Source organism: Paramormyrops kingsleyae, chromosome 5 (genome assembly GCF_048594095.1).
Source record: "Paramormyrops kingsleyae isolate MSU_618 chromosome 5, PKINGS_0.4, whole genome shotgun sequence".
Lineage (NCBI taxonomy): Eukaryota > Metazoa > Chordata > Actinopteri > Osteoglossiformes > Mormyridae > Paramormyrops > Paramormyrops kingsleyae.
The window spans coordinates 11,693,229-11,712,317 of NC_132801.1; the positions used below are offsets into that span (position 1 = coordinate 11,693,229).

Consider the following 19,089-nt stretch of genomic DNA (forward strand, 5'->3'; position numbering starts at 1 on the left):
GTGTTGCCTAGGCACGGTTGTCGGTGGAATCATTTAGAGGAAGCCCATTGGTCTATCTGTCGCTACGTGTTCAGGTTGCTAAGTTAAGGAGGAGGAGCTTCCCATTAAGAGGAAGAGAAGCTTGTGTTGCAAGTACACTATAGTCTCGAATAACTATTTAACTAGCTATGGCTTTCATGCTAGTTCTTTCCAAGATAGCCGATCGAGCTGCTAGCTTGAAAGCTTAAATGAACATGTTTGGCGTATTATTAATAAATACGTCACTTTGCGCAGTTCGTGTTAGCTCTTCGTGGCTGTTTGTATTTGCATATCTTTTATTTTCTTCCATGGGTGAGAGCTATGTGTGTTATTAATATTATGATTTATATTATACATCTTAATGAATTTATTCTAATAAATTTGTTTCACACTCCAGTATTTCGACTATTTAGCTACAACCACTGTGTATAACCCCAGTATATAGCATATTGATACCAATTTTGTGTAAATAAGGTAATTTAGAGTATACTTATTATTTGTTTGCTTCAAAATTAAAACTAATCACCTCAGTCACCCAGTATCCGCAGTGAATCTGCTTTAAGCATCACAGATGTGCTTTTGCACGTCTGTGTAAGCACATACTTACTTTTGTCTATCTTTAGTTTTCATATGAGCTGTACTCTCATATTACCTGTTACAATTAACACATTTTTTCTCATTTATAGTAAAAATAAAAAGAAATTTACATTGAAATCCGCTTACTTTGTACGCCTCTATATTAATCTATTTTCTTTTTTTTTCTTTTTCTTGTTTTTGAGTTTTTAAGTTACAAATGTAAGGTTAAAAGAAAAAAAATCTGTTCTAGAATATATATTCTAAAATTTACAAGGAAATAATTTTCAATAGCAGGCTTCCTAGAGATATTTTACTTTTTCTGTGTATGATCAAATCTTTGCGTGAGAAATGTATAATAGATTCGCTCGTTTGAGGTAATTTTCTTGTACTAAAATTTATAAGGGAAGCCTGTTGTTATGACATTTTATATATTTATATTCTATTATTACTAAATTAAAATAAAATTACGTGAATATAAAGCCACAAAATAACCGACATAACGTAATTTCGTTTAGTTTTTTCGTAATGTTATGTAAATCATATGATACATATCGGTTTTATTAAATATTACCCGTTATATTAATTTGGTTTAAAAAAAACATTCACAAAAAAATATATTACTTATACTCCTTAAAATATTAACATAAGCCTATGTATCACATTGTTGTGGCCACTATTATTATTATTATTATTAGTAGTAGTAGTAGTAGTAGTAGTAGTAGTAGTAGTAGTGATAATCGGCAGAAATGCATTACATAAAGTGTGCGATTAATTCTTAGATAATATTAATTATGTCGGCTGTATAATTTATGCGGAATTCATTCACAATACCTCTTCACAGGCAATGGGAATATGAAGGAAATCTGATATCATTTCATGTTCCCTTTTCAAGTCTTCCATCCGAAAAGTCTAAAAAAGCTCTTTTATCCGATTAAGCAACCAAAATAAATTTTGTAAAATTACTGAAATGGTATTTTAAATTCAGTGTTTGTCGTATGGTACTTTCGACCGTTCTATTTTCATAGACATTTTTAGGAAGCGATGGGATAAACGTTTCTAATTCCACCAATTCCCCCTTCGGTTTTAAGAAAAAAATTAATCAAAAATGTATATTAAAGTTTTCTAGTTAAGTTCCAAGATAAACGGTCGGAAAATATATAGATGTATAGTAATCGAAATGAACAAAAACGTTGAGTAAGTTGTGGTATTCAGATTGTTAAGGAAATTTGTTGACGATCGAGCTACGCAAAAGCAGGTGTAAAGACCAAGCAAATACAGCATAGACCTATTTCATTTTACGCTATTATGCTTAAAAGGTGTTAAGAGTAACTTACATAGGCCTATCGGAGTGCCGACATTACAAAAAAAACATCTTTTTGATATGTTCCAGAAGCCGCAAATTCGAGCATTTAAATGATCAGTATTAGCCTTTTGTTGCCGAACACAATCATACGACTAGATATCAGTCTGAAAGTTTAAATGGTCATAATTAAAAGTGCAAAATTCGTTAAAATATCAATAAAAAATTCAAAAGAGCTCTTTCGTAACGCCAGAATTATATAATTAGTAATTCTGTTTATAATTATAATTCTTACTAATTCTATGCATAATATGATAAATGCATCTTCACATTAAAGTATAACTGTAAGCTATTGCCTATATAAAATACATACATACACACACACACGCACATGCATATGTGTGTGTGTGTGTGTGTATATATATAAATATATATATATATATATATATAGGCACAACGATATTATTAAGTAAACATTTGAGACAATCAAATAAAGCTTTTAAAGATTGTTTATGTCTAATGCTACTATAAAAGTAACTTCATGAAGTACTTCTCTACACATCTTAGCGACGTTTTACACAATTATAACAATTATTCTGTTATTCGTTGATACAATTTATTTTTTCTTTCTGTAGGAATTCATTGAAACCCCGTTTCTTCTAGACAGGTATCAATGATATTGTTTTGTTCGGCGAAAGCGCTAGAAAACAGCTATTTGTGAGCGAACTCTAAAATACATGCATGGGGTAGATGTCTAGGAATTAAACATTAGACTTAAATGACTTGGCTGTACGTGTTTATTCGAAAATATAGCCGTCATTACTGTGAAATGTATGTGTGTAGCAGTCCAACAAAGACGTTATTGTCATACTCTAAATGTTGCTCTGTCCAAGTGTACTTCCCGCGTTAAATTCGGCTTTACGACTGAAAATTAATGTTAAGTCGATGTTTAGAGAGGTCTGAATGATCAGACGGTTAACTGTGGAAGATAGAAACGCAATTGTTAACTCATTTCGAATAATATTGTAATGTAACTCATTACATTAGACCATGAGACCAAACATAATATTATCATTTTTTTTTTTAATTCGCGTATTTCCCTTTTAGCAGTAGTAACGCGCAATAGGCTACTGAATTTGAACTTCGAATTTGAGAGCCAAAGGGGCGGGGGCTGATCTCGCCCAGAATACGCGTCGCCATTTCGCTTTATGTTGGTGTACCTCTCCTTTCATTAGAATATTCTTCTATTTTACAGTATAAACCGGAATCAAGTTATATGTCTTTACAATATTAAGCGCTACCAATTAATTTATGCAGGAAAGCTTTCATATTCATCGATTATATTTTCACATATTAATTGTCAGCTCGGTAATTGCGAAGCATAAACATTTCGGTATTACCTTGAAAATGCGCATTAATAATGACAATAAAAGGAGGTAATCTAAAAAAAGCACGCACGACAGAGATAATGGAAGGTTGGGTGTGTACGAAAGAGACAAAAGAATCGCTCATTGCGCCATTGCGGGTGTAGACAAATCGGATTTGGACATTAACCATTTGTTATACGTTCTGTTACATTTCCGCGTTTAATGTATTCAACGCGTATCAATGGATGTACAAAAACATTTGTATACATAGTGAAAAATATTAAACATGTAAACACAAAGCGCAAATGTATCAGCAGTCTTCAAAGGGAACAGCACGGGATTTAGTGCAGCCCACGTAAATTTGCATGCAAGGGTTACATATTTTATCTATATAGTGCAGAGCCGATCTATTAGGTCTGCAGTGCGCATTGTGCAGTGCTGCTAAGAAGGAAAAAAGGATGCGGGATTCCTTTTATGGTGGTGTAAATGATTGGTCTCTGCGCGTCTGCACTGCAGCAACGTTACAGCCGTATAAGGGAGCACAGTCGACCTGTTAAAAGATTATTGGTTCGCTAGTATCTGGGCAACCGTCTTTACCGCGGGCAAAGAACTGCACGATGCGCAAAGCCAAATTACCGACGACGAAAAAAGCCTCACGCATGAGACAAAAACATTTGGTTTTATTATCTACTCAGCGTCACCACTATTGTTTGTTCATTTCTTTACATTACTTTTTTACATTTTTCTTTTAAAATTGTGCTAGTGTTGTATTTGAAAGGGATGCCATATAGAGAATATTAATAGGAAATGACGTTAAGCCCATTATTTGTGAAGTAGACTATTCACAGTAACGATTTTAACGACCGTGGATGTCAATTTAATACACATATTAAGAAAACAAAGCTGAAAACGACTATAAAGATGTTTAAATTTTGAAATTAATTCTGATGCTATGTATTACATTTTATACATTATACCGCAGCCCCTGTCTATGTATTTGTTTCTTTTGCTAAGACATGTAATCCTATGTGCAGACAAGGCAACTTATACGCTATTGGAATGATATGTATCATAACCTTAAATAATATAGGCATTCATGGTTTTGACAGACTTACTACCATAGTGAAACATCAGAAATGTAAACATCACACCATTGTTTTTACTACGGCCACATGCAAATGAAAGGCCTGCTTCATTGTTTTAGAATATTGCCTAGCTACAAAGTCAATGAACTAATAAACACGTTTAAATACCTTAATTATACATAGGATCTGGGGAACGTGCGGCGTGACTTGTACGGTTCAGTCAGAAAATATACGTTTCAATCGTTAATTTCAAATCGAAAACCATTCAAATGTTCCTGAGTGGATAATAATGGACACGGTAGACTGTCAGCCTAACCTGATTTTGACGATATGAGTGTTCGACTATAATCGAAATTAACATTAGGCCTCCCCAGACCAAAAATGAAATGCAGTTTTATGTAGACAGACAGCCATAGTGCCCTCAGCAGCTCAGGGCATGCACGGAATTTGAGCAGGTAGAAGGACAGAGTTTTCGCATCCAGTCAGATTTTTCAGTTTTATGAGACAACAGCTTTACAGGATTATCAGTGTATACCAATGTAAAACCGCCTTATGTAAATTAAGTAAACCATATCGATCAATGAAAGTGTTTGTTGTTTTGGCCTTTCCAGCCTAGCCAAATAATTATCTAACTCAGTGTATGCAATAATTCTAGATTCCTAAATGAAATCAGACTGACGCAGGTTATCCCCTAATAGCCCACTGATATTCGTAGAACACACACACCTACGGCTGTGTTTAGCTGTATTGCCATGTCAGTCATGAAAAGATCACTCAGTGGTTCATCTTGATTTGGGATCTAATCATCGAATTAAGTAAGGCTAGAGTAAGAAATGCATATGGAAGCTTTCTATGGTTAATATAAACCACGCCGTTCCTTAAACTGGAGACAAAACAAGCACCAAAACATGTAATCTGCAACTTATTATCAGTGTCATAACTGACTGTCGAATGTTTAAATGTTAAAAATGGATGCATGTGTTTTTATTTAGAGAACATGAATGACTATATACCGCGCATTTCCGCAGGATAAGACAAATTGGGAAGTGTGCTCTCCGGCTTCTGAAGCCGCAATTCCTCAAATTAATACTTAATTAATCTTCTAATTGCTTTTCTTTTGCTCAGCTAAATTGCTTAACAGCTTTTTGATAACGCTGTCATCAGTTATTGATTGGGTTTAACATTCAGTCATTTCAAAATAACACGTCTTAAGTCTGCATTACTCTCTTATTGAAAACATATTATATTCGTAAAACTACGGTCTCAAATAACACTCTTTCAACGAGACAGACAGCCATTTTCTTTGGTCCGCTCGAAGAAACCTATCGAAAGCTGCCGTTTTCATGGGCTCTATGAATTAGGAAATGGTCGATTCAAGTAAAGCGTAGTAGTTGTGAGGTGCAACGAATCTAGCGCTTAGTGCTTCGCGTTGCCAACTCCTCAAAAGGGAGTCGTTATGAGTAAATTGTAAATATTAAGCTTTTCTTTTTTGTCACTATAATATATCAAACTAAATGTCTTTTTTTTTGTTTAGAGGAGAGTCTTCCAGTCTTAAAGACGGGCGACTGTATCCTTAGGCACAGCGCTTAATTAAGGAACTTTCGACCTGTATCCTGTTGTTTCTCGGTCATTATCGGAAATATAATTCAGTGACATTTTCAGGTAGTCTGAAATTTCGTCCCATTTCTAAAACAAATCATACTTTATCTTGCTATTAAAAGCCTATTTATATTAAAGGTTTGTAGTCTTTATATGTTCACAAGTTGCACAATAAAAAAAACGCCCTGGTTATGAATGAATTATTTCGGGATTTACTCGAAGAAGCTGGCGAGGGTGAATCAGGTGTTCATTGAACCAGAGAGTCTGATAATTACAGGTTCAGATCCCAAAAAGTGGTGTACAGCTTTCTCCTTCAGCAACGTGCTTGACCTCCAGAGCAATATCTTGTTGTACAAATCAACGGGGAAAAAAGTGGTTTGGGGAACACCTCAAATATTACAATTATAAAGGATTCGGTTAGATTAGATTACGTCATTTTGGGTTTGTGTATCTGATTATTTCCCTTCTCATCATACGCATATTGTGAAATAATTATTTGGCTTGTTTATATTCCGACCTTTCCCCTCAAGCTGGAAAGATAACAGAAATACTTATAGAAAGTTGATCAGATGAAACATTCATCATTTATCGTCAGAACGGCGTAGGAGAAAGCTAGTTGTCATGATATCGTCGCCATTCGGCTGTTTGAGTCACTGGCATCTAGAAATTAAGAGCTGAAGTGTAAGAAAATGGCCTTTAAAATGAACACTTTTCCGAGGTGGTCGTTGAAGTGATTCTTCTCCAAAGTAATAACATTCCATTTTATTTGGTGACATACCTAAATTCTGCACACAAAGTTCGTCGCAGATTGAAATGCATGCATTTAACGACAACAAACGTCGAGACTTATAAGATTTCACACCTTTAATAGTGCTTTTGTCTTGCTGATGTAAAATCTTAAGTTTTATCGTACCCATACCTATAGCAGGAACAGGAGACGAACAGGAGAGCAAGACTGCATGAGAAAAGTTAGAAATCTGGCTATGTTAAACTCGTATTATTGGAGCAAGTCGTCTAAATATATAATGCACTGGTTTATTATTAATTCAGGAGACTGTGTCCGTTTAAACTGAACCCCTCAGTGGAATTTCCAGTATTGAGGGTAAATTCAAATGCGGTGCATAACTGAGTCATTCGGGGATCTTCTCACTATAGCCTATTCGTAGCGAATTACAGTTTTTTCTGTAGAGTGCTGTATATCCAACCACTGTGGGATCATCACATTGTTTTACTTATCAAATCAGGAAACTTTGAAACGTTTCCAATCCACGTTACCCGAGTTGATCCATCAAAATATATAGACCACTGATGCAGCGGTGGTAACTGAAAAAAAATATATGCCCTACGTTCATGATCGTGATCGTGTTCTCAACGACCCTGAAAGGTTACGGCCTGTATGATAAGAGCTAGATGGATATTTAAGACAGAGATAAATAATCCTCTTAAGTTAACTGGAGAAAATGTGGCTGTTGTATTTTAATTTCAAGTGACGATAACCACGCAGTGGAGAGAGGGATGGTGATCAAATATCAGGCGCTGGGGAACCACTATACTTTGCACAGCCAGTTAAGCATGTTGATTTCATAATTAATACGTAAACGAGAATGTAAAGGTCACCAAGGGTGATTGAGTAATGAAACTAAATTTAAAGGCAGCTTTAATGACACTATGAATTTAAGGGGAGGGTAAACGTGTACTTTCAGAAGTATATTAGGCTGCATAATATTTTAAAAAATATCCAGTTTCTAAAGGTCTACAACCCTGTACGACAGGAAGTGAGATTAGCTCCCCAGCCCTTGTTAAAATGCAAATTACTTGCGGTTTCTTCTAGATCGAGCGAAAGACTGCTGCCGATCTGTTTAATTCATGTCGGTGTAACGTACGATGCGCTACATAGAGACAATAGGTACGTAAGCCGGCATTTCCTTCCTTGCTTTTTTTTTATTGCAAAACATATAATAAAAGTCATCCAGTTCAGTCTTAACAAAACAAAGTGCTAATTTACCCCCTTTAAGCAGTTTCACTGTTTAAAACTGAGCAACCAAGTGCAAAAACAAAAACAAAAAAAAAAAACATATGACAACTGACCTTTGAAAGATTACAACAGATTGAAAAAATGTTTCCGGTACACAGTGCATTGACTGTATACTTCCTAAAGGCAATTAAACTCAGTTCAGAGATGAAAAGGCCACTGAAAAGTAAACTGAGTCAGAAAGAACATAAAACTCATTTGGGAGAAACACTGACTATGACAGATGACTCATAAGTACTTGAATTCCTAATAGGATGTCATGTTTGTTTGTTTTTTCCCACAGTCAATTGGTGAGCTTTTCACTGAAAGTCATTTTAATGATGTTAGCAGTAAATCTAAATCAGTTAAAGTGCAAAGGCAGTTTGGTCTAATGGTCATCATTACGAATATAACCTTGGTCAACACCTGTCCTGACGCAACATTTGGAGGACAGTTTTGGTACCTTCTCTCAACAGAATTTCACCACTTCAGCAACTACCAAAGTCATGATGTGTAACAGAAAAAGGCCCTTTTTTCTTAGTCCAAGTTGCATACAAAGTCCATGGTACTGGCAAACTGCCATGCTTAACCACCACTTATTCTGAAACAGAAAAATAACCACAACACTATGACAGAAGTGCCTTAATTTATTTTTAAAGTGATGCATCTTACAGATGCCAAATCATCTTTAAACTTTGAATCAGCAGAGGTTACATTCAAGGATCTTACATTATATCTATATACATTTTCCAGGCATCTCTAAATAGGTTTTAAAACCTGTTAAATTGTTATCACTGTATGCAATCCCAGAATTAGTGAAGTATGTTCTTCATGAAGACCTTTCCCCTGGATAGTTTTAATAGTTTAGGTGACTGAGTAAAAAATACTAATAACATAATTTATCTTTCATATCAACTCCTTGCCTATGCCAGAGAATGTTGCAATGTGTCTGTTCTGACAGCTAATTGGAACCAAGAACCCTTTCTATACTTAGAGATCATGAAGAAAAGAAAATCCTACAATGCTTGGTGGCCATGGAAGTAACACTACTGAGCTATACATCAGGTCATGACATTCGCATCTGACCACCTTCTGCACATGCATATGTACGTACGTGACAATGTGTGACCTACAACACCCCCACTGCAGAAAGAGAAATGACACAAAGACGTGCAGAAAGAGAAATGACACAAAGACGTGCAGAAAGCACAGTCCTTTTTGATTTGACCAACTTCCAAAACAAGGCCTGTAAAGCAATAATCATCATCAAGGTCTAATGGAAGCCATACACAAAAAAACGCAAATACATAAAAAGTATATTCTGTACAAACGTAAGTGCTTTTTTCCTGATCCCTGATGTCCACTGATAACTACCAACTTAGCTTCATATTCCTTAATTAGAAATAAGGACATCATTAAGTATTAGAAGATCCAAATAATTGTTTGGTATATTCTAATTTGCAATAATGGTCAAACTCGTACCATTAGAATGTATTCTATCGAAAAAGAATTTTAAAGTAATTTATTTAAGCCTACTGAGCAAATACATTCAAAATCATGAGGGCACCCCTTATAGTTACCCCTGCAATGTCAGAGAGCTTCACAACATGTCTCAATAACGTTATCTACTTTCCTATCACAGATCAATTCCTCCACATATTAAAGTCAGTAGTCTTCCGTTTCTCTGTAGTCAGTATGTTAAACAGTGATGTATTCTTTAAATGTCACAGTAAGACAGTTTGCAGTGACGTCAGTAATAATGATATTCCCCAGGAAAGGTTTAAAACACGGCTTGGGGTCCTCTGCCTCTGCTGCCGTTGTCGCTTTTGCCTGGTCCACAGGCGTCAGGGATTTGGGGGGTGTACTTGCTTCTGCTCTGGGCTTCACACAGCTGAGGTCGATTGGCTCCTCTGGAATGGAGTCTAGAAAGTCGCAGTCCGGGCCTTTGCTACAGTGGAAGCTGCTGAGATTCAGGTCCATGGGCTTGGTCTGGGGCACCGAGGACACAGAGCTGGGGGTACTGATGCTCCTGGAGCTGATAAACTTCTTGTACCTGCCCCTGTCCTCCAGAGGCTCAGAGAGTTGCCGCTTCAGGGAAGGGCTGGTGCTTAGGCCCGGCTGCTTAGTGCTATGGTCCAGTCGTGAGAGCACACCCATCTCAAAGGGCCAGGGGGTCAGGTTGGGCTTAGTAGTTAGCTGCAAAGGCTGATCCTGGGGGAGATCTGGCTGACTCCCACACTCATCTGTTTTCTCCCCTTCTGTAACAATAGTATCCTCCTTGGCAGAATGTTCCTGTTCCACAGAAGACTGTGTGAGAGGCAACGGAGTGGCTGACATTTCAGTTTTATTCTCCTTCGGGAGCCCATTGTCCTGGACCGGTTTCTTGACAAGTTTAATCTTGTCTAACAAGCTCTCTGCACTGCTGTCTTCTGATAGCTTCGCATCATTTGGTCTCTCTGCACTGTTAGGGTCTCCATTCTTAATCCGAGCTGACTGCATGCCGTTTTCCATGTACTTACTCATTACAATTACAATACGGCCATTTTTGTTTTTGTTCTTCACAATTTTCATCTTGCTGCTGATGCCATTGGGGACAACAGGCTCCTTGTTGTTTGAGGTGAGTGTTGGTTCACTGCCATTAAATTGCCCTGGCAACTTCTTCATGTCCTCTGTCAAACTGCTGATTTTGTTTAAGCTTATGTCCTTGTCACAAAGCCATTTCTCTTGCAGTGCCGAGGGCAGGTTCCATCCTTGACTGTTAGATTCTTGACCTTTGCCTTCTCTGGTTTTCTGGTACTGTAAATCATACATCTTGGGGTCCGGCTGATAGTGATGATGCTTTTTGCTGTTGAGCTGATAATAAAATTTCTTCTTTCCATGTATCTGCTGCTCCACTTGGCCCTCCTTGCAGTTGGGCTGATACTGGTGATGTTTCTTGCTGTTTAACTGGTACTGCTGCGTTTGGGATCTGTGCATTGGGACGGCATCGGATTTCAGCCGACTGTCTTCATCCAGGGAAGACCCCTGCAGCCCAGAGAGGACGCTGGATCTTCGTGCAAAGGCAGGTAGCTAGAACCACAGAAGAAGAGAGAAATAAATGTAAGCGAAAACCTAAAAATGACCAGGAAATACATATTTACCTGCAGTAAAATAAGTCAATCTTGCATAAATCAGAAAAATATTATTTTATAGTAGTTATTCCAACTGGCTCCTGATGTGTAAGTTCTCAGTTGACCAACTAAGAATGGCAAATAGATTTACAGCCTGACCATTAAACCGTCCAATCAGAAGGCTTGACACATTCTCCTGCTTCAGTGCCTCATCCGTGTGCCCCATGGCCACTCTCAGCAGACTTGTGCAAATTTGTGTTCCCATGACCTTAGCTCAAAGGAATTCCAATGGCTGTGTCATGCTGGCTCCACACCACAAGTGCATGACAGTGAATCACACATTATGTGCAGTGTTCTGGGAGGGACGAGTGAAGCTTTTCCAGTTACAAAGTCACACATGTCTTTACCTTTGGACTAGAGGCATACATCATAAGTTAAACTCATCTTCCAAACTTTGAACTATTAAAGAAATGGCAAAACCTTGGAGGAGAATGCTCAAAAAACAACTGTAAGAAACATAGTTGCTTATAAAAATGCTAGAGCAGTCCAAACAAACCTTTGCAGTAGGAATGCATTAATGCAAGTTTCTCAGTGTCAATATACTCAAAACAAGGCCAGATTGCAGGTAGATCCAAGCATACTGCAAATCAAGAACTGGAAACAGGGTCACTCACATCAGAAATCAGAGAAATGGTGCGACAGATACCTGGACTAAGAGGTGCTTGGGTTTGGGTCCCCGTTTGCGATATCCCAACAGCTGCTCCTGTTTCTCCCTGCGAAAATGAATGTTAAATTCTGAGCCAACAGTGTACAGTGACACCACAGTGTGCTATAAACTTTATACTGCGATTGCAAAAGCACAAAAAAAAAGATGCTTATCTTGTTACATTCCTGCCAAAAGAGGTGCTGAAAAGGCCCACAATCATGGATATGAATATGCAACAACATGACTAACACGGATTTTTAGTGCTAATAGTTTAGGAAGAGGCTCTTCGCACATACGCCAGGTTCCAAGGTCCATTCTCTGTAGCAATCATTGTATTGTAGGCTTCCCTCATTGGTTAAAATGTCCACAGTTACTGCTGAAACGAATACATCCCCTACACATAACAAGATCAACAGCCTGTTCTGTCTCTTTACCATAACTTACAAATTTACATGTTGACAAGCTGGCATACAATAACCACAAATGCCTTTAAACCAAGAACGAGGCCTAAATGTAATTATCTGTGTTTATAGAGTTAAGTCCTAATAATGAAAATATGATCGCAGCAAAATAGTCTTCATCTAGGCTACACAACAACGTTCTTCAACTTCCAGAAAAAAAAGCTATCTATGTTGTTTCTGCGACATAATGAATGTATTTAATAAAAAAAAAAAAAACTTATTTCAGGACAGATTCACTTTCTTAACAATGCCTTTTCACTGACACACAATCAACGTTTGCCCCCTATTTTAGCCACCAAGCCTACAAGGCCGCTAAATCGAATTTAATGTGGCCTAAATTGCAATGGCGATGAGTCCTACTTCTGTTCACACTGCTACACACATGTTCCGCAGCACCATTTACATTATACAGGGTGCCTACAATCCGACACCGCGTTATTAAAAATGCTATCGTGGTCATTGCTATTATTGCAAAAAACATCACACTTCTTATGTACCTCGACAACGACTACGAATGTAGCCTTTGTATATTGGCGCCCTCCGCAACACCGCAGTCGTATATAACTCTATAAACTAACGAGCCGATTCAACACACTGATCGTGCGAGGGGGGAAAAATCAATTAAAATCCATACTCGGCATCCCCTCCCCCTTCCAGCATGCCTCGCACATACTACAGTTCTAATTAGAGTGACGACGAGTGTGTATATTTTCATAACACTGTATTTAAGCTACTATCAGGCTCCCCGGAGAGCAATGCCATTAGCTAAAATAGAAGCTCCTTCGAAATAGACGTGACGACGGGTACAGATAAAGGTACCGGTCAGCGCCTGCTGCAAGTTACTGCTAATGAGTAACCTGTCAGTATCCAAACGCTGGATGGAAACAACTAATGACATAGAAAAGCCGGGTGAAACTTTCTGCTCCATAAGGCAACAGCACGTACGACTTATCTTAGGACGTCAAGTGAGGCACACCCCCTATTACTGACGATCCGGCAATTAGACGCACATTGAGATCCAGCCTCCGGCCCCTCGGCCATAGGATACTCTGCTATCGGGACCTGTCTTCAGACTTAAACTCCCAGGATAATTCTTCTCTGATGCCACATTTTGTGAGAAGCCTACAAGCGTTCCGAGTCAATTTATATGTTGATTATGAACCCAATTCCCTCCCTCCCCCCTCTCTGCTCTCTCCATCTTTCCCCAAAGCGGTATAAATTGAAGGAAGGGCGAATGGAAAAAATACCACATGCGTTTTAAAGATGGGAAATTACTCCGATTAGACTGTTCGAAATTAAAACAGCACACACTTTCACATTTAACTAAGCACATTCTGATTATTCCGAGCACAATTAAAGGCAGAGTACTATTTAAGCAAACGTGCTTTACAACACGTTATTTTTAGCCATTTCATCCGGAAGCGCTGGATTATATTCGGGAAATAATAATAACGTCGTTGTTTATACATGTTCCCGGTTAAATACACGTTATACAAGTTAAGCATTTTAAGTCTCACACTGACATTCCTATCATCCTCTTAAGTCTTGTTGGTTTCTACACAAGCAGCCTTTGTTTCAAAATATCTAATCTGTCGAGGTTGTCAAAAGTTCCTGGTGTATAAATAATTGTAGAAACAGTCTATTCTCCCGCGACCCTGACCAGGATAAGCGGTTGGAAGATTAATGAATGGATGGATGGATGAAAAAGTCTATTCTTTAAGAGACGGGCACAGTGAAGCAGGCAGCGCCTGTAATAGCGTCGAGCCCCTCCTCCCCTTTTGACTATATATGGTCGACATGTCAAGTCGAGGCGGGCTGTTTTTCCTCACCTGTTTTGGAAAGCGACTAGGAGTCGCGGGTCCAGGATGTTCTCTTCAGGTTCCCACGTACTGTGTCTATTAAGAGCCGAACAGAACCATTTATTATCACAGCATTAGTAGGGCCTTCAGATCCCACGTATTTATGCTTTCTGTCAAGCGTCTGCTACAATATTGTTTATGTAGGTGGCAGAGTAAGTTATTAAGTATACAAACATAGCCATCTAAGGTTAAAAGAGTAACATTCCCAATTGTTAAAAAAATCAACACTAACGCGCCCTTGTGTTTACCCGTCAACCGCCATGTTTATTTTCCATTTAAACACCAATTATTAAAACGTTCTTCCTAAAGAAATCAATTCAACTGAAACGAGGGCAGCGTACAATTTGTAGAAAGCAAACTGAAAGAGCCGGGTAAGGCGATATTATTCACGTGTTCATTTTGATATCCCATGATAGAGAAAGCTATCAGAGGCTGTAAATAAAAAATATGCGAGGGGGGTGTTCACACATTCTCCATTCCCTAGCATAAATTAGTGATGGCATCCTTACATCGAGCCGCGCTCTTTCTCGCGCGCGCACACACACACACACACACACACACACCCTTTCTCACCATACGCGCACGCACAGAAAAGCACACAAGCGCGCGGACACACTCTGGTGTACACACACTGACACGTACGTGTGTAAAGCCATACTATACGGAATACGTAGCACCGGTTTGGATACATATATGAGATGATATATGATTAAATCTACATGATAACGTGTGGATAAAAGTTTGACACTAAATATTGACGTACTTAGGAGACCACCCCCTCCACTTCACCAGGTATTCTGTTCTGCCCTGGAGAGAAAAAAAAAATAATGGACAACATAAGTTAATTACGCAGATAGCTATAGAACATTTCAACCGCTTCGAGCTGAGCGTACAAGGTTACAACTACAGCAGCTTAACACGAAGGCAGCCGCGACCGCGCTTCGTGCAGAACAACACAAGTGCCAGGTCGCTTCTGTCGCTACCGATAATCTTGACAGATCTACGTCTTATTAAGAGTTTTAGTGAGATACCTTTCTAGTCCGCTTCTTTTCGATGCTCTCCACCGCAAAGACGTGTTCTCCCGCGGCGGGTAGCTCCATTCTCGCCGCAGTGCACGGGTTTGCAAAAGACAGACTGCGGGAGGCTGTCACTTGGTGGCTTCGTTTGGTAATTTTCCTCTTATTTGAAGGGAAAAAAACGAAGCCTCCCTCTTCTCTGTGTGCCCCTCTCTCACACGTTCGCTTTAGTTCCCGTTGGCATAGGCAGCGATACACGGTACGCACTCTAGTAGAAGCGGTGAAAAACAGTATATGCAAATAGCCCGTACTGTGACGTCAGCGCCACGAGGGGGGAGGGCAGGGGCTGGGACGAGGTTTTATTCTCTTGGATGTAAGCGCGGAATTGAACTGCAAGAGGGAGCTATGGAAATAGCACTATTTCCCTCAAAACAACTTACTTGCTAAAATATACTTAGTATTACATTGGTAAACAAGCATGGCTTCTTCTAGCAAGAAAAAAGTCGTTTCCAATTCCCGAGCGATCAATGGAAATAAATTAGTGTTGTACAAGTCAAATGAACTATATTTTATGTATTACATTATACATTTAAAAAGTTAACTAACTTCCGTCTAATTCGAGCAATGTTTGTTTTATTTAAAATTCAGCTGCGGCTAAACAGTTTAGGGATCTTTCCTGTGCTTTCGACTAAAAGTAACTCATGCGAATTCCAAAGGTGCGGTTTTGCTTTTAATTCCCTCAAGTTAGCGACAACAGCTGGAAAATGTGGAGCAAAACATATCCTCGATGTTTTACAGTAAACATGTAAAACAAGTGTTATCTTTATCTATAAAGAAAAACAGGAATGGCAGTTTAAAACCGATAAATCGCAGACACATCTCTCTTTTATTGAAAAGAAACAAGCACGCATTTGTGCAATAAAATGAAACATAAATCGCAATTTCCTTTTGAAAAAAAAAGTTTTTACATGGTGCTTGTAACAGAAATTTACTCTCAAACAAGAATAATTTGCCCATTGAATATTATGTAGTCTAATTAAACGTTCACCTGAGTGGATACATTCACCTGAGTGGATACATTCACGTTGATGTCTGTGTGATCACATTCGGTTATTCTATTCCCGAAACCGAATACATTCTATATGTACAACAACTATGCTTCTTAAGAACTCAGAAACATAATAATATAGAACCGTTTCTAAATAACAAAATAACTGCAGTAGAATGACTTATTCTGTGAATTACCACCAGCATGAGGGAGAAAATTTGAGAAATTTCCGACATATACGAACAGTGACGATTTTTTTTTTGCAAGATGGTTAAAGAACATGAGGTACACCCATTCGCTATAATCTAAAGCACCGATATATAACTTATAAGACATTAATAGGAAAACATTTGAGATATATATAGGCAATCTGACAACAGTAGACAGTTGACTTCATTTCGAGGGAAGAGCTTTTGGAGTTTTGTTTCCCTTGAGATATAATCACGTACATTTGTAGAAACGATACATAATCCATCGTCAATTTAACGACTATGCGGAATAATGCAGGTGAGTCTTTATAGTGTGTGTCAGATCTTGTATTTTGGTCTGCCGAGCGCTGCTCTATCGATTTATTCTATTTTAATTGGAATGTTCATTAGACCAAACGATTTGATAAAGCTTTACATGGTCTCCTAAGTAATGTATCAGGTGTCTAACGTTAATCGGTGGCACGTGGTTTAAAAAATATGTAGGTCACATCAGTGGGAGTTTAAACCCGGTGGCATTTCCCCTAGTGCGGTTATTAATGCCATCTGAATCCTGATGGGCACCAGCCGGCTGGTATATTGCTGGCAAGAGGCGAACAGCTCTGGCACATAATTGTAACACATTATGTAGTCCACATAATAGCACACTTGGTCCACTATGTATCATGGACTATTAATCACGTTTTCCTTTATAGAATGATATAATGGGCATCAATGGAACCATTCGGGACCTGTTACAATACTGTTACAGAACAACGTTATTGGCTTAAATCACTGGAAACACGCGCCGTCATGCCCAAACGTACACACACAATGTCACCTTGATCTTAAGTTAAAACGGCAATATGAATAGAAATAGATTAAATAGGTTTATTAGATTGGTATAAAACTCGCTTAGACCAAACATCTTTCTTAAGAAAAGTAGAACAGTTTGGACTGATTCTTTTATTGACACCTGACAAAGCAAAACTACAAAAAGACCGTCCTCGTGCTTAAAAATGGTTTCGAGAATTTCAGCTATAAACGAGGTGTTATTCACTAAAATTCAGCACCAAAAGGGTTAAGCTACAACACAGTCCTTGCAGGCGGCAAGTGCCAGCCTATAGCAAGCAAGCACGACTGCCTTCCCATATATGGTAATAAACACAAACCAGCCATAAAATATCAAGCGAGACATTAATTAACTCATTTTAATCCGTTGGATATTGGTAGAACGTGTGTTTAGTTATATATTGTTGGATTTATATAAGTAAATTAGGAACAAGAAAGGTTAAGACACAAGATAGTGCACCACTGTTCTTGAATTCTATTTTCTATGCAGTGAAGAAGAAAATCCGCCCAACTGTCGCAATGCAACAGCACGGAAGCTAATTTCCCCATTTTCTTTATCAGACCGACCTTGAGCTACGCTAAATGCCGAAATGACAGCATTCTGTCGATGTATTAGGTTTATGCACCTTGTCTCATCAAAATGTTTGTCGTAAAGTAAAATGGATCACCACCCAAAATAAAACCCACCCAAAGAGCTATAATTTATCCAATTGGTTACTTTTATTTATAATGTATTATATCAAATTTTTTACAACAGATTTCTGTTTTTGGTTTATGCTTTGGTTGAGGGAGATTCATTCATGTCGCTCAGCAAATAAAATAATCTGCGCCGTCAACCATAGTGTTAAGATAGTATGTGTTTCTCACACTTGTGCTATCAGGTGAAATGCAGCTGCAGGGCGAAATTGAAATAAACATTGCAAAATTCCTCGGTGTAACTGGAACCAGTGTGAAGCAATTCCGCGGAAGGGTGACACAGCAAAACGTTATCTTTATATAACTCGCGGAACACTGTCAGGTGATACTGTTGTTTTCCCGCATCTTGAGTACATTCGTTTCCTAAACAGATTTACCCATAGCAACTCTATTTACATGTATTTAACATTTAAATATCTCCATTACTCATTGATTTGGACATATGGATGGTTTGTCCCTATTTAATTCAGGCAGACATATTTGATTTTATGGATACTGCTGTGATTGGTTAATAAGGCATTTTGGTGCCAAATGGCGAAGGTAAAACTAATCATTTTAAATCCACATTTCAATTACATGTGACTGTAAGTTGTCAAGGCCACATCATGAATAAATGTCAGCAATCTGCATATATTCTAAACATCAAAAGGCTTCCCCGAGGCTCTACAGAAATACTTCTGTCGGGAATGTCATGTGGAAGCGAAGCTGACGAATTGATTGGCATCACATTGGAACCCATCTGCGGCAGCCCTCTTACTCTGCCGCTGCAGCTCCCTTCCACGGATGTATGTCGATCTGTCCTAACCATATTAACGCTCTCTCGCCGCCCATTTCAACACGTTAAGTCGCAGTAAGTCATATTTCCTTCGACAGTTAAAAGTGCACAGCGCCTCTTATCTTTCATGGCGAACACTGTAATGTATTGGCACGAGTCACCATTTTGGAATAAAAAAGGGACTCATACATTTCCCGTTGTCTGCGTTTGACCTTCAGTTGTGGCAAGAACCCGATTACGTCACACTCTATGCAAAACAGATGCAAATAGGAAACATTCTAACAACCACTTTCTCTGTATCGCGAGATACCTCGTTTAATGCTTTAGCTGATAGTAAATGGAAATTAATTGTAACATCTGGGTAGGAAGGCTAAACACAGGTGATGTAAGTGTGACTACAACTTGTGTGTGGCTGTGACTGTCAC

General features: G+C 38.4%; 1 protein-coding gene across 2 annotated transcripts; it reads right to left on the reverse strand.

Moving 5' to 3' along the window:
* Positions 1-8,585: 8,585 nt before the first annotated feature.
* On the reverse strand, positions 8,586-15,434 carry LOC111833586 (chromobox homolog 4 (Pc class homolog, Drosophila)). 2 transcript variants are annotated; one of them, XM_023792020.2, is made up of 5 exons: positions 15,124-15,434; positions 14,856-14,899; positions 14,063-14,128; positions 11,773-11,839; positions 8,586-11,025 (listed from the first exon to the last, which is right to left on the reverse strand). In XM_023792020.2, the coding sequence occupies exons 1-5, from the start codon at positions 15,190-15,192 to the stop codon at positions 9,655-9,657; spliced, it is 1,617 nt and encodes a 538-aa protein (XP_023647788.2). In that variant the 5' UTR covers positions 15,193-15,434; the 3' UTR covers positions 8,586-9,654. The 2 variants fall into 2 exon arrangements, with proteins under 2 accessions (XP_023647788.2, XP_023647789.2); XM_023792021.2 differs by lacking the exons at positions 14,856-14,899; positions 15,124-15,434 and adding an exon at positions 14,483-14,826.
* Between the last annotated feature and the right edge of the window lie 3,655 nt (positions 15,435-19,089).

Excerpts from the sequence above, each read along its gene's own strand:
- LOC111833586 (XM_023792020.2), bottom strand. The coding sequence starts at position 15,192 with ATGGAGCTACCCGCCGCGGGAGAACACGTCTTTGCGGTGGAGAGCATC. Across the intron at positions 14,129-14,855 it reads TGGAGGGGGTGGTCTCCTAA|ACACAGTACGTGGGAACCTG; the intron begins GTACGTCAATAT and ends GGCTCTTAATAG. Across the intron at positions 11,840-14,062 it reads CTAGTCGCTTTCCAAAACAG|GGAGAAACAGGAGCAGCTGT; the intron begins GTGAGGAAAAAC and ends TCATTTTCGCAG.